Consider the following 16,205-nt stretch of genomic DNA (forward strand, 5'->3'; position numbering starts at 1 on the left):
AAGTCGACATCGTCGTTCCCATCGTCCTCGCCGTCATAGTCCCAAGTTGCATCAGTTTCCATGCATCGTCATTGTACACTTTGTGCAATCAATAAGTAGACCACTCTCGCCGACGAGAGTGGGGGCCTTCGGAGGAGGGTTTTACAATGCCTCTGGTGTCATATCTCTCTTCTCTCTCTATCTCTCAGTCTCATACACTTGCACGCACGGTGTCCATTCACTTTGTTTGTGATCATAGCATTCTCTCATGAAGAACGGAAGGCTCTACCTTCCATAAGAACAAAAGGAACCTTGAGCACAGTTCGGAGCACTCATCTTGAGCAAAGCGCAAATATTCATTCCGCTGCACCTAACATATAGGTATGGTCTCCTAGCCTCTGAAGGATGCCCACACCCAGGGCAATTCGAGGGGTGTCCACGACATTGCAGTCCTTTTGTGTGCGACGGGCCATCATTGGAAGACATTACATTGTCAAGCGTGGTGGTGAGCCCAAAGCCGAGTCGAAAAGTCTGCCAAGAACTCATCCGTGATCCCTTGTCGGTGCCAATGCTGTTGGAATGGTTGGCCAAATGGACATCAATATATGTTTGCCAATGCGGGTTTGACTCTCACGTAGAATTGGCAGTCATTATTTACACATCGAAAGTGACTTACAAATTAATTTATTAATTCATGTCAAAGTCACTTGCCCAACACAATGTTAAGAAAGTACTTAAGATGTAAGCAGTCAAACTCAAAAGCAATTGGTCCCAAAAGTACTAGCGCCAAAAGCTACCAGCGCGTTTTGTGGAAATCCGTACAATTGCCACGTCAGCATGTCAATGCGAATTGCGGACGTTCGTACAGGTTGCCACGTCATTAATTTTTAACGCTTTGTGTGTGTGAGTGTGTGTTGGCCCCGCTTTAATTTTTAATGCCTTTAGGTTACTTTGGCCCCATCGAACGGGTTCCCATAAGTTGGTGGGAACTCTTCTTTAAAAATAGGCCACTCAGCAAGACTTGGCAAGTTGGTAAAACTTCTTTTGTTGCTTTTGCTTCTTCACTTAGGGTTTAGGCCCCTCGCCTGGGATCTGCAGGTTGGCTCTGTTCTTCAGTGGCTTGACACGTCAGCAGTTTGTGACACCTTTTTGTTGAAGACATCCAACACTCCATGTACACGGAACATCCATGGGATTCCCAACAAAGCATGGCTCCCTTCCAAAGGCATGATGTAAAATTCTTTTGTGTCCACATACGATTGAATATGTAGATGCAGCTTTCCAATAGTGGGAGCTACACACTCTGAATGGCCAGGACATGCCAAACCTGTCTCAGATGTGAACCCCATCTCTCTAGCTTTAATGCCCAACTTGATAGCCAACTTTGGAGAAAGTTTGCCTTTGCACCGGGATCAAAGAAAATAAGTGCTGTTTGATTTCTTTACCTCACGCTGTGCATTGCTCAGTGGTATCAGAGTTTGGCCTATCCCCCACCATATCGGGCACTAAACTGGCCGATTGTTTGGGCTCCTTTCCTTGCTTCGGAGTTAGCTGGCCTCTTCTTCTATGGACAATCTGCAGCAAAGTGACGAGGTTGCTCGCGACTAAAGCATTTGCACAAAAGGCTTCTTTTGTTTCTTAGCCCGCTCTCCAGACGTCTTGACCGAGTCCTTAGCTTTCTCTGCTTTCCAGACCCCTGGGAAGCTTTAGGAGTCGCTTTTGCAAAGGGCTTCTTTGCTGAATGTTTCTTCGACTAACCCCCTTTCGCGTTGGCGTGTAATCCATTGTCTTCTCCTTTCAACAAGGCATGACCAGTGTTGGCAACCTCCATTACTTGAGTTGTCACAAAGTGATGACGTGGCGGACAACAGAAACCCTAAAATTCTTGCAAACCCTAATTTTTGCCAAAAAAACTCTAATTTCCGGAAATCGTGGAGGCTTTTTTGTTTTTGGTGAAAAATGATGAGCGACGTGAATTTTGCTTTTGCTTTTTTTTTATATAAAAAGAGAAAAGACTCTCTAAGAGAGAGAGAGAACTGATGCTTTTGATTTTAAAAGCTTTTGGGGCTCTGCTTTTGGGCATCCCTTGTAACCTTTAAATTAGTGGTGAGGGCCTCACTTCTCAGAGCATCTGGACGCAGAGTCTGAGAGTGAAACCCTAACCACTCTCTTGTACTTTGATGATTGATTAATACAAAAAGAAATACCGAAAGGGGCGCCAGTCTTTTGGGCCAATATCTCTAGGCACGGAACTCCGCCGGGCCAGTGCAAATCTATTGTGATCTGTGAATTGTTTTGAAGTGGTTATTTGGTGCTGTTGCGGTTGATTCTTGACTTGGAGTGTCCAAGTCTGTTATAGTGGTATCAGAGCACGGCCGATTTCTCTTCTACGGGAAATCCGATCCCCGATTTTTTTTTTCCGCGGCACCTATGGCTTCAGGCAATGATCAGTCGACTCCCTCTACATCTGGAGATGTGGGCAGGGATCACAACGAAGATTCCGGCAGAGAGTATGGCCCGCCTTGGCCTACTCACGCGGAGCGGTGAGAGATGGAGCGTCGCCAGTTGATCGGCGATGCAACAAAGATGATGCTCAATTTTGCCAAGGACCCAAAGATGGCAAAATATATGAACCAGACCTCTTTGGAAGAAGTACAGATGGAGTGGCAGAGAACCACAACACCACTCCCGAAACCCGCTCTCAAGAAACCTTCTGCCTCCAAGAAAATATACGGAGAAGGAACTGGAGAACGTGGTTGATGCATGGATTGCTCAGCTTTTTGACGCGCAAAAGAAAGCCAAAAAGCACGGCAAAAAGCAGAAGAAAAGCACTGACTTTCCAGGTTATTTGGGTCGTCAGTCGACTTTTGACAAGGCAAAGAAACAGAAGAAGCGTGTTCGATTTGAAGGAGTACCCAATTCTTCTTCTTTTTCTTCTTCTGATAGTTCTTCTAGCTCCTTGGATTCGAGCGAAGAAGACAGAAAAGGTAAAAAGCGAAGCACGAAACAAAGCTTCGCAAAGGGCAAGAAAAAGGCAAAGAAGGCTACATCTCGCCCAGAGACTGACAGCTCTACTGAGGACTCGTCTACAGACAGCTCAGATTCCGATGACGGAAAGTTTTATGCGAACAAGAAGAATTTTTACAAAGCCAACCAGTATGACTTTCTTGAAGATAAAAGCAAGAAAGTCCGAGAGTTTAAGGAAGGTGGCCACTTGATCAAGTTTGATACTTTTCTGGATACTCAGATGCTTCGAAGGCTTTGTCTTTTATACAGCAGTTTGACATCGCTTTCGCGGGAGGACGCTATTCAGAGCACTCCAAGATTCGGAGAGCTACCTCTTACCTTAAGGGGAATGCTCGTACTTGGTGGTCCACGCTTCTTTTAACAAGAGTACGCCAGTTAAATGGCTGAAATTTAAGAAGCTTTTTGTTTCTTCTTGTTTGACGCAAGAATATGAACGAGATATACGAGCTGCTTGGAACCATCTTCGGATGACCAAGAAAGACACAATCAATGCTTATTGTGAAAGATTCTGGAGCTCTTTTCTACCCGCCTCTTCATTCAAGAAGATCTCGTTCAGAGAACAGATTGAGCGGTTTACCTTGGGTCTACCTACAGAGATCCGAGATCACTGCTTGAAACAGAAGTCAGCTTCTATTCAGGAGTTGATGAGTCATGCGAAGCGGGGCTTTGCCATTCACTCTGGCAGTCTGACCTACCCCACAGATGAGGCCATGACACAATGAGCCGAACAGACTTCTGGGAAAGAAGTAGAAAGAAAAAGAGCAACCCAGAGAAAAATGATGCACGACCCAAGCTTACTCCTGAGGAGAGAGCTCGCTTCATCAGAGAGGGGAAGTGCTTTGAATGCGGGGAACATGGACATATCTCCGCGAAGTGCCCTAAATAGGCACAGAAAGAACAGAATGATAAAGACGACGACAGGCCTGAGAGTTTGAGAGCAGCTGAGGAGCGTGGCAGAAAAGGCAGATAGAAAAGCAAAACTGGTACCACATTGCGTGGGACCTGCACCGAATCTAATGAATGAAAGTACAAACTTTGCCGCTTTTGGGGCAAAGTGAAGGATCAGGAAGCTCTTTTGAAGGAGCCAAGGCCAACTTCTTTTCACTTGGAATTGGCGGCTTGATTTGGAATTACGCCCGACAGACTGACGCCACAGGCGGAGGTAGTTCGACTGGCACCCGGATGGGCTTTGCCATTACACCAAGCATTGGCAAACTTCGTTTGCAATGACAGGGGTGTTCAGGGCACGCGAGTGACGTTCTACTCAGGATCCCTTGGTACCACAAGAACTACGCCGTGGTTGACTATCGGGCCGAGAAAGCGACTTTGATAAATGAAGGGCTTAGAGATTGTACTTGATGAACTTCAATTTCTTACTCATTCTTTTGGGAGAGAACTGAACGATGGATAAAGGTTGAATATGTTTTGACCTGATCAAAAGAATGCCAAGATTTTTCTCCACACTCATGCCGATTGCTTTTCAGAGGGCCTGAAGATCAATGATCAAACCTTTGATCTGATACCTGGAAGCACGCCATCGAATCGGCCACCTTACCGTGTGAGCCGAGTACAGAATGAAAAGATTATGAACCCAGTGAAAGACCTCTTGGAAAAGGGTCTTGTCCAACCTAGTACTTCACCGTATTGCTCTCCAGTGTTGTTGGTTTTGAAGAAAGATGGATCTTGGAGAATGTGTATCGATTATAGCACTCTCAACGAAATCACCATCAAGAACAGATTTCCGATTCCTAGGATCGATGATATACTCGACAGGTTACAGGGATCCTCGTGCTTTAGTAGGATTGACTTGAAGAGTGGATATCATCAGATCAGGATAGCGCGAGGAGATGTCTACAAGACAGCTTTTCGGACAACTTTTGGGTTATTTGAGTTTCTGGTGATGCCTTTTGGCTTAACCAATGCTCCTGCGACATTTAACCGGATGATGGACATGATTTTTTTTTTCAAGAGTACAGGCTATTTGTTGGCACTTTCTTTGACGACATCATTGTTTTCTCCAAGAATGAGGCAGAACACAGAGATCATCTGCTTCAAGTCTTTCAGGCATTACGAGATCACACGTTAGTGATTAATGCAAAGAAAAGTGAATTTTTCCTACCAGAGATACACTTTTTGGGACACATTGTGTCAGCAGCAGCAGGAGTGCAAATGGACCCGGCCAAGATAGAGACTATCCGTGATTGGCCCGATTTGAGGAATGTCCATGAAGTTAGAAGCTTCTTGGAACTGTGTTGTACTACAAGCGGTTCATACGAAAGTTCGAGAGGTTGCTTCCCCTTTGCATACCTTGACACAAAAAGGAGTACCTTTTTCGTGGGGACCCACAGAGGTGACTGCCTTTCGGACATTGAAAGAGAAATTGACTACGGGACCTATTTCGACTTTGCCGGACTTGCAGAAGTCATTTGAAGTATATTGTGATGCTTGTGGTCGTAGTCTGGGTGCGGTCTTGATGCAAGAAGGCCATGTCATAGCTTACGAGAGCCGTTTGTTCTCTAGGCCGGAGATGACAGCACAGATCTATGAGAAAGAGCTTTTGACGGTTATCCATGCTCTTACTCAGTGGCGGCATTACCTACTCGGAGCGGATTTTACTGTCTTTACAAACCATCAGAGTTTGCGCTACTTCTTGTCACAGAAGCAGCTTTCGGAAAAGCAGATGCGGTAGGCGAACATCTTGTCACAGTTCCACTTCCAGATTGTCCATGTGTAGGGACAGAAGAATGTGGTGGCAGATGCTTTGTCTCGGAAACCGTTGGTTCTGGCTGTTTCCGTGATACATCATAGGAGCTTCGAGGATATGGTCGATCAGTATGCCACAGATACAGATTTTGCAGATATTTTCACACGGATACGGGATGGGGAGACAGTAGCTGGATACTCCCTTCGAGAAGGCTACTTGATGAAAAAGACTATGTTGTGCGTTACACAGCCGTTGAGGGAAAAGGTTATGACTGAATGCCACTGTCCACCTTTTACGGGTCACTGCGGCATTGCTACCACCATGAAAGGGGTAGAGAGATATTTCTTTTGGCGGAGACTCAAGAAGGATGTGGAAGAGTTTGTGCGCAGTTGCTTGGTATGCCAGAAGGTCAAGTTTGACAGGCATAAGGCACAGGGATTGTTACAGCCTTTACCCATACCCACCCGCCCCTGGGAAAATATTGAAATGGATTTCATTTTTTTGATCTCCCGAGAACACAGAATGATCACGATGATTTTCCGATTACATGGCACGTCTGAGACGATTCTCTCCGACAGAGACCCCAGATTTATGAGTTAGTTTTGGAAGGCAATTTGGGAGAACATTGGCACGCAGTTGCAGTTCTCGTCATCGTTCCACTTGCAGACTGATGGGCAATTTGAGGTTGCCAATTCAGTGATTTTAGATTTATTGAAGTCTTGTATCTCGGATCAGAAGACTCAATGGGAAAAGAACTTACCTTTGGTGGAATTTGCCTACAATAACACGATACACTCTTCGACAGGGAAGACGCCATGTGTGATTGTTGAAAGTGCTGCGAAGGTTCCATCCTTCCTGAGCACGAAAGATTATATATTTGAAGCGGATGAATATTCGCGAGATTTGGATACGGCTTTTGCCAAGGTTCGCGAGACTTTGCAGAGTCTCAAGAACGACAGAAAAAGGCAGCGGATCGCCATCGTCGCGACTTGAAATTGAAGGAGGATGATTGGGTGCTCTTACGTTTTGAGAAGGCATGCCTACGAAAGAAAAAGGGAAAGGAGAGGCTTTTTCCAAAGCTTAGTATGTGATACTACGGACCTTTCCAGATTACTGAAAAGATAAATGATGTCTCCTTCCGATTGAAACTGCCAGATACTTGGAGGATTCACAATGCATTGCATGTGAGTCTCTTGAAACCTGTTAAGGGTGATGTGCCTGATGATGGGGAGCCTGATGAGCAACCCAAAGTGGAAGAAAACGAGGAGATCCTTGTTCCTGAACAGATTTTGGCACATAATGATACGAAGAAAGGTAAAGTCGGAAGGCGGTTCTTGGTTTAGTTCAAGAACTTTCCTGCATTTGATGCGAAGTGGATGGAGGAGGAGGACCTAGCAGATACTCCTCGGATTGTGAAACTTTACCTCGATGTTTTGGTTTAGCATAGTCTACTCCAAACGGAACCCAGAATTCAGCTTGGCCGGAGATCTGGTGCAGTGGGATGCACAAGAGGGGAGTCACTCCGCTCCGTTGTCAACAGATGCCTTGATTTTGATACTAAAGTCATTGATGTCTCTTTGAGCTACAGGGATACTGAGAGCTGACAGTATTCTGCTGGATGACTTTATGAAATGGAATTCCTGATTATGATACTGATTTGTTCTTGACTTCTTGTGAGTGCAGGAACTGATAGACGAAATGACTGCAGCATTTTGGTCTGATTGATCTCGAATAGACATGGTTGCAATAGGGGTTAGTCAATCGGACATCGATGAGGTCCCGATTGGACCTAGATGTGATTGCTAGCTACATTGCCGATAAATCATGGTCTAAGATCCGAATGAATGTTGAATGTCATGTGATGTCGTGTGATGTGACTGTCGATTTTGTACATGTGCTAGATGTGTGTTCCTAGTACGTAGGTACTAACAGTCAGTGTTTGCTAAGACGGTTTATGGCTTTTGTCGGTTTTGCAGGCGTAATCTCGGTCGATTACAATGCTTTCAAGAGGGGGGTATGTCACAAAGTGATGACGTGGCGGACATCAGAAACCCTAATTTCTGCCAGAAACCCTAAAATTCCTGCAAACCCTAATTTTTGCCAAAAAAACCCTAATTTCCGGAAATCGTGGGGGATAATTTTTTTTTTTTGGAAAATGATGAGCGATGTGAATTTTGCTTTTGCTTTTAAAAAAAAAAAAAGAGAAAAGACTCTCTAAGAGAGAGAGAGAATTGATGCTTTTGATTTTAAAAGCTTTTGGGGCTCTGCTTTTGGGCATCCCTTGTAACCTTTAAATTAGTGGTGAGGGCCTCACTTCTCAGAGCATCTGGACGCAGAGTCTGAGAGTGAAACCCTAACCACTCTCTTGTACTTTGATGATTGATTAATACAAAAAGAAATACCGAAAGGGGCGCCAGTCTTTGGGGCCAATCTCTAGGCACAGAACTCCGCCGGGCCAGTGCAAATCTATTGTGATCTGTGAATTGTTTTGAAGTGGTTATTTGGTGCTGTCGCGGTTGATTCTTGACTTGGAGTGTCCAAGTCTGTTACATGAGTAACGGTGGCCACAATAATTTCTGAGTCCTTTAAGCAGTCCACAACAATACTTCTCTATCTGCTTTGTCAATGACACAAATCTGTAGAAAGTTACTGAAAGCCGCGCTTTACAAAACTTCCGATTGTACTCCTTTTTGCAAGTAGGCGCATTGAGTTGGTGCCAATTTGTCATGACATCAACTTCAAACTGATTTGACAGCCATGCAGATGCAAACATTTGTTTGAAGTAAACCCATGTGGCGGGTGCCTGTCCTTGCATCAATAAAGTCATCAACCATGAACGCGCATTTCCTTCCAAGAAAGTGGCAGCTTTCTGGTCCTTCGAAGCCTCTGCAAAATTCCCCGCTGCATAAGTAGTATCGAACTGTTGGAGGAAGTAAGATTGTCTTCGAAACCACTAAAGTATCAAACTTCACAGCTGCACGACCTATGTGAGGGACGTGACAGATTAAAGGACAACGGGTAAGAATCGAGAATAAAAAACTTGATTACTGTAAAATCTACTGTAGATAATTGATTAAAACGCAACATATAGCAATGGTTGTATGTAAAGCTGATTCCACCTAGTGCACTTCTATGAGAAGTTTACTCTGATTTCAGGAGCAAATCAGCTCGTCTCTTCTATAGATTGTTTCCTTTGGGTACTAAGCAGCATACTGGTGTGTGCACTGAATAAGGAAATTTTCATCTTGTAATTGCTGTTTTTGAGACATCAACACACAGCTGATTATTAATTCTTATGAATGTCAATGATCAGTGCATAAATAATCGTGTGATTATAGATTTAGTTATGTGGATTGTGCTGAAATATAAGCTATTATTTTCAGCTTTGATTATCTTGCTATTAAAACTTTCCATCTTCTCTTTATCATAAGCTCTAAATATACGCATCAAGAGCATTTTAATCTACTGTTCTTATATATCGTTTGAACATTTTCAGGTCCAAGCGACGGCGCCCAGGACATAGTGCTGATCTAGGGGCTTCTGGTAAATTTTACACTCAAATTGTCTTTTGATTTTATACAGCTTAAGTCTCTTTGCACCAGCTTCTATAATTTCCGGAACAACACACTTGCAGGTAGTCATGAAGCCAAAAAATCCCTGTATCACTGCAACTATTGCAATAAGGACATTTCAGGTGTCATCCGCATTAGATGTGCAAAGTGCCTCGATTTTGATCTGTGCCTAGAGTGCTTCTCTATAGGCGCAGAAGTCTCTCCTCACAAGGCAAACCATCCATACAGAGTAATTGTAAGTAATTCTTTACTAAAGTATTGGAGGCTGCAACTTGGGTTTTCTAACTCTTACTGGAGCAAATCATAGTGAAACATGAACACAAGATTTATTTGAGTTATCAATGGGAAAGGGTGATTGCAGGAGCAAGTCACTGCATTGTAAATCTCTTAGATATCAGGGCAATCATAACAATACACTTTTTTGTTTGGCTATATATAGCATTCATGTATGGGACATCTAAATTGTCTTTTCTTGCTTGTTGAAAACACCAGGGCGTATGCATTTGAACTTGTTTTTCTCATTGTTCAAGAAAAAATGGCTCATTTCCCAAAACCATGAATGTAGATATTGGCTTTGGAATCTCAAAGTCTTATCTCAGAAGGTGGTAAAATGCAGACTGCTTGATGCAGTAGCCTGCCATCCATTGTAAACTCGAAAGCATCGATGTGAGGGTTGGAGTCGAATGCAGATGAAGGTTTACATTCTTGATATGCTTTGACCGTATGGACCCGAGCCGTGACAGCTAACTGGGCAAGATGCTGCCAGTATTGCACAGACAACTATGGAAGGAAAATTAAAGGGGTCAGTCTATACTTAATATGGCAGGTGGTGCGGGCGAATGAGAATACACACACAGTACAAGAGTGGCAAATCCTGAGCTTGTCATAGCTTCAGCTGTTGGAAAGACTAAAATTGTACTCGTCCAATTGTGTATAAGTAAGGAAAAACAGTGGAGTAGCAAGGGTTCTCATTCCTTATTGAAGACACCTAAACTTTGATTATGCCAGACATATCATATTATACCATGTTAGTGGGGTGATGGTTCTCAGCAGGAGTCAAGGGCACAAGTGTGTGTGTAGTACATGCACGAACCCTGGTTGCCCCCCCTCAGGAGTATACTTACATACATATGCCGCCCAAGCGAGTGAGCCGATGTCTCTAACACAAGCCTGTACACTGCTACAAAGATGATCGGTAGTTTTTCTATCTATCTAGTCACTGCTAGAGTGTGAGGTCACACCTCCAACATAAGCCAATAGCTGACTAATATTACCAGCCATTTTAGGACTAGGTCTCGATAGCCAAGCCGAACTATAGACAACAAACACAGACGCCTACATCTAAAAGCACATGAACTAACGTAGATGAAGAGATAGACCTATCCTACCTCGTCCCTACCCTACCCTCTTCAAGACCCTGCCCGCCCCTCGCCCCTAGTACTTAGAATACATGATGAAGCTGATGGTGAGAACAATAATTATCACTTGCACTTTTTTTTGTAGGTAAATTTGGGCTTCCCTCGATTCCTTTTAGATACGATTACAATTTGCTTTCGAGTCTAGGAGTCATAGTCACATTCTACAGTAATTGATGATCCAAATTATAGAAGTGTTTATTTCCCTCTTCAATAAGTCAGGTGACTTGGTATTTACTTGTATCAGAAGCTTTGAAGAAGAATTGTTGAAGCTACCCCAATACCGAACACTCACTGCTGCTCGCTGCCCTCCCTGCGCACACCTTCGCCCTTGCTGCTTCCCCTTACCCCCCCGCGCTGAGCACGCCCTGCGTGCTGCTCTCAGCCGAGCGCCTTCGCCCGCCCCAGCTCGCCCCCCTGCAGCCCGCTAGACCACCCCCCCCCCCCCCCCCCCCCCCCCCCCCCCCCCCCCCCCCCTTCCCCCGGCGCGCGCGCCTCCTCATCCTTTACCCCTCGTTAGCTCAAGGCAAGGGTGCTGCCTTTCGTCCTCAACTTGTCATCCTCTCATTCGCTCTTCCTTGGTCGTCGTCGTAGCAACAGCCACAAATGGAGGATTCTGCTCCGCCTCAGAGGGGCTTGACGGAGCCCGACCTCGCGGAACCCACCATCCGACTTGCTCTTTTGCCGACAGAGCAAGCGAGCTTAGAGGCAGAGGTGGCATTCCTTCAGGCCACCTCTGTTATCTGCAAGATTCTCGGCACTCTTAGCAGAGGAGAGGTGCGTGATCTCCTCCAGGCCCGCTGAAACCGGCCCGTGGGGCGGTAGGCTTTGGCTTTCACCCAAAATTCTTTACTTTAGACACACACAGAGAGAACGTGCTAAGGAAACCTGCGACGGGAATTAACACTTAAGCGCACACACGGCTCGGAAGCTAGAATGCTCCGAGCAAGCGCCGACAACCTGTAGGCCCTAAAATCGGCGCCCCTTTCGGTATTTCTTTATACTTCGAGGGTAAATTACAAAGTAGAGTCCTGGGAATTCTTTACCTGTATCGAGTTAGATACCACCTGTTTTGGCCAAATTTCGGCAGCATAACAGCCCCAAAACTTGCGCGAAACCAATCTCCTTGCTGGAACTCACTTCCACCGGCATAAACCCTCTGATTTCTGCCCAAAAACAGTAAATTTAGCTGGCTGTATCTACTGGTTTTTGCCCTGTTTTCAGCCCTAAACAGTCCCCGAACTGTCCTCTGACAGTCGGGCACTGTTCCCAATGGTTCTGGCGTTTGTATGGCTGAAAAACAGTCAAAATACAGCGCATAACCTGCGCTGAAAATTGCACCTGTACGGTGAGGTTATCACCCTCACTGGTGCCTGCTTTTGGAGTAGTAGTTAGCTACTCTTGTTCTTGCTCAAGGAGGCTCTTGCCTCAGCACAAAAGCATGAAACCACACAACTGTACATCAGTCAAATGAAGAGCCCTCTTGTGGGGCATCACATAACTCACGTAGGGGAGAGAGAGAGAGCAGTGTGTAGTGTGCAGGTCATCACACCTAGCACCACACTGTACATAGAGAGGAAAGGAAGCACTCCATAGCTCTTAACCTGTGACGGGTTTCACAAATGAGCCCTCCCAGCTACAAAATTCAGCGCCCATTTTTCTACAAGACGAAAGTGCACAGAAATGTGCCACTTGGTGCGATTACAACATTTTCCCGTTTCGGGGTTGCCGCCTAAAAATCTCCCGGAACTGGTTGCCCAGTTGACTTTGCGGTAGAGATGTAAAATGTTCCCCTTGTCATACAAAAGGTAATGACACGAACACATTTCATGGCCCAAAATAGCAGGTCCCTAATTTTTAGGAGATGCTTCCATTGGGGCTCCCATTGGTCTTCTGACCATCTATCCCCATTGGGAACGCATCCAAAAATGCAATGTGGCCCAACTGTCGGTTATTTTCCTTTGGTGGTCCCACCTTGACTTTATGTCTTTATTGAGCTCACTTCCTAGTATCCACCAACTTGCTAAGTGCGACGGGGGGACCTACATGATCTTGAACTGAGCCTAGACATCTCTCTTACTATACGAATTCCAATGCTGACAAACTTCCCGTTTGCATGTGAAACTACCGTTCACATTGGCCATACAATGTCCGACCATTTGCAACTTCAAAAAGAGGGTCTCAAAAATAAAACAAAAATCATTGGAAAGAAACCAACAACTAAGATTAGCAGTTGCCACGTCCTCGTGGCATAGTTAAGAGCTGCCACGTCCTCGTGACATACCCCTCTCTTGAAATCGCAAACGTCCTCGATTGCATACCATAAATACACGCCACTGATGATCTTGTGTTGTTAGCACTCTTTTATCATCGCATGTATCCGCAAGAAAGGTTGTAACACATAGATACAAATGTCTTAGTGAGACCTTCATACTTTTGTCATTTCCATCTATTACACTGAATTCATATGTACATTTGATGTGCTAGCTCTATCATTACCCCTCCTTTGCACATGTTGGGTTGGGCCATAGGTAGGTTGTAACCCAAAGGCTTCAAGGTAAAGCTGCAATATGTTTGATGACTCTGATAGTTCATGCTCTTTCATCCACTTTGCATCCATAGGCGGATAGTTCTTGAACTTCACCAAGTAGCGTCTTGCAACCTATCCTTTAACTTTTCTGTCCTTATGTGCCAAAACTTGCTCAGGTATCAGGATCTCATCAAGTTCCTCAACTTCTGGCTGATCCTCATCCGGCATATCTTCTGGCACATCACCCATGAAGGGTCTTAGAAGACTCACGTGAAATGCATCATGAATCTTCCACGCATCAGGCAATTTCAGCTTGTAAGCCACATCGCTGATCTTGTCTAGCACTAAAAGGCCCATAGTAATGCATGTTGAGCTTAGGAAACAGGCGTTCCTTGCCCTTCATCTTCTTTAACTTGGCCTTTTCAAACCTTAACAAAACTCAATCCCTAGGTGATAACAACAATTCACGATGGTGAGGATCAACAGCCTTTTTCTGCTTTGCTTGAGTCTTCTCGAAGGCAACTTTAGTTTTCTTATACATTTCATCCATGTTTTCAACATATCAATCTGCCTCAAAGATCTTATCCTTTGTATGCAAATGGGAGGAACTTTTTTGCCGCCTTCAACAATCTCAAAGGGTGCCTTGCTAGTCGACAAATGCAAGCATAGGCAAATACTGTTCCCACTTGCCCTTATTATCTGACACATAGCATTTCAGCAGATTGAAGACAATAGAATTAGCTTCTTCTGACTGTCCATCAGTTTGCAGATGAAAGGAAGACGAGAACTTGAGCGTAGTGCCCATGTTCTCAAACAATCCTCTCCAAAACAAACTTGTCATACGAGGATCACGATCATTGACAATTGATTGTGGCATACCATGGTACTTTAACACATTGTACATGAACAATTGTGCCATCTGATCAAATTTTATCTTCTTCCGGACAGGGATAAAATGGGCCTGCTTGCTGAACTTGCACATATACCATCATTCCCTGTTGGCGTTCTTGGAAGATCAAAGATAAAGTCCATAGCAATGCTTTCCCATGGCTTATCCGGAATTAGCAGTGGTTGTAACAGTCTTGGTGCCTTTAGCCTGTCAAACTTGACCTTCTGGCAAATCACGCATGCTCGCACAAAGGTATCCACATCTTTCCTCAAGGTAGGCCAATAGAAGAATGTCTCTACCGCTTTAACTGTTGCATCAAGACCACGATGCCCTGCATACGGTGGGACATGACTCTCTTCCATCATCCATGACCTTATGTCGCAATGGCCTAGTGACTCAAAGTCTGCCATGCATCATCATAAAACCATCTCTGAGGAGGTAGTGCTTATGATGTTACCCCTCTTGCAACTGTTCAAAGATCCTTGCAAAATCGTAATCAACAGCATAATGTTCCTTCATGTCATCTAGCTCATGATGATAAGGAATTGACAGCTGAAATTTGTGGCTTCCTTGATAACGCATCAACCACAACATTCTTCTTGCCTTCCATATGCATAATCTGGAAGTGGAACATAGAAAGAATGTTTGCCCATCGCATATGCTTTTCGGATAACTTTGACTGTGTCAAGAAGTATGGCAAGGTCTGATGATCTGTTTGGACAACAAAATCAGCACCTAAGAGGTAGTGCTTTCAGCTAGAAAGTGCATGAATCACGGCCAAGAGCTCTTTCTCATAGACTTGCATAGTCCTCTCTGGCCCTTGCAAAATTCGGCTTTTATAAGCTATTACTCGTCCATCTTGCATTAGCACTGCTCCGATGCTACTGCCACACACGTCACACTGGACCACAAATGACTTCCTGAGCTCTGGCAAAACAATTACTGGATCCGAAGTCAACCTTTCCTTTAAGAGACTAAAAGCTGAAATCTCTTTTTGGGTCCATCTGAAAGTGACCTCTTTCTTTTGCAAAGCGTGAAGAGGTGATGCTATCTCTGCAAAATTCTCCTATAGTAAGAACACAATCCCAAGAAGCTTCTAACATCGTGCACAGTCTTCAAGTCTGGCCATGTCTTAATAGTTTCGACCTTTGCGGGATCCATTCTGACACCATCTTTTGAGACAAGAAAGTGGATCTCTTCCTAGAAGAATTCACTTTTCTTAGGATTGACAAGTAACCTGTAACTGCGCAACTCTTCGAACACAATGGTCAAGTGACGCCTATGCTCCTCTTCATTCTTCGAATAGACTATCATGTCATCAAAGAACGTCCCAACAAACTTTTGATGCAAGCGGAAAATCCGGTCCATCATTCTGTTGAATGTGGCAGGAGCATTTGTTAGCCCAAACGGCATCACTAGAAACTCATAAAGACCAAATGTCGTTCTAAACGCAGTCTTGTGCACATCCTCTGGCCTTATACGAATCTGATGGTACCCACTCTTAAGGTCTATCCTGCTGACAATTGCAGCACCCTCTAAATATCGAGAATATCATCAATTCTAGGAATAGGAAACCTATTCTTAATGGTATTCTTATTCAACGCACGGTAATCAATACACACGTGCCATGAGCCATCCTTTTTCTGCAATAGGAGCACTGGGGAGCAAAAGGGTGAAGAACTAGGTTGAATCAGCCCCTTCTCTAGTAGCTCCTCAACCTCACCCATAATCTCTTTCTGTTGCGCTGCGCTAACCGTGTAGGGACGTCTATTTGGTGGGCTACACCCTAGCACCAAATCTATCCGATGATCCTCAAGTCTCTCTGGTGGCAATTGCGACGGTAATGAATCAAAAAAACAGTCACTAAAGGAGGCATTCCTTTATGGATTGGAAGAGTATATCAAGTATGATGTCGAGGTACTCGATCCAATTGATCTCAACAAGGAGGTAGCGATTGCTCTCACACAGGAGATGAAGCATGTCACGTGACACATCCCAACCCTATGTGTCCGTGGACAAGCTACACCACAGCAGGGTTTAGTCAGTTCAGTCAGTTTAGATTAGCAGTGATCTGGCACTTTTGTGAGTC

At 44.6% G+C, this 16,205-nt stretch overlaps 1 protein-coding gene across 1 annotated transcript in view; it reads left to right on the plus strand.

Moving 5' to 3' along the window:
- The window catches only part of LOC147449076 (transcriptional adapter ADA2-like), a 77,257-nt gene that overhangs the window by 18,803 nt on the left and 42,249 nt on the right, over positions 1–16,205 (plus strand). Inside the window, exons 2-3 of the mRNA XM_086521629.1 lie at positions 9,207–9,253; positions 9,345–9,517. Of these exons, the coding sequence (XP_086377755.1) occupies positions 9,207–9,253; positions 9,345–9,517 (220 nt within the window). The remainder of the gene's footprint in view (positions 1–9,206; positions 9,254–9,344; positions 9,518–16,205) is intronic.

Source organism: Adiantum capillus-veneris, chromosome 10 (genome assembly GCF_014529385.1).
Source record: "Adiantum capillus-veneris isolate H3 chromosome 10, ASM1452938v2, whole genome shotgun sequence".
In the NCBI taxonomy this organism is placed as follows: Eukaryota; Viridiplantae; Streptophyta; class Polypodiopsida; order Polypodiales; family Pteridaceae; genus Adiantum; species Adiantum capillus-veneris.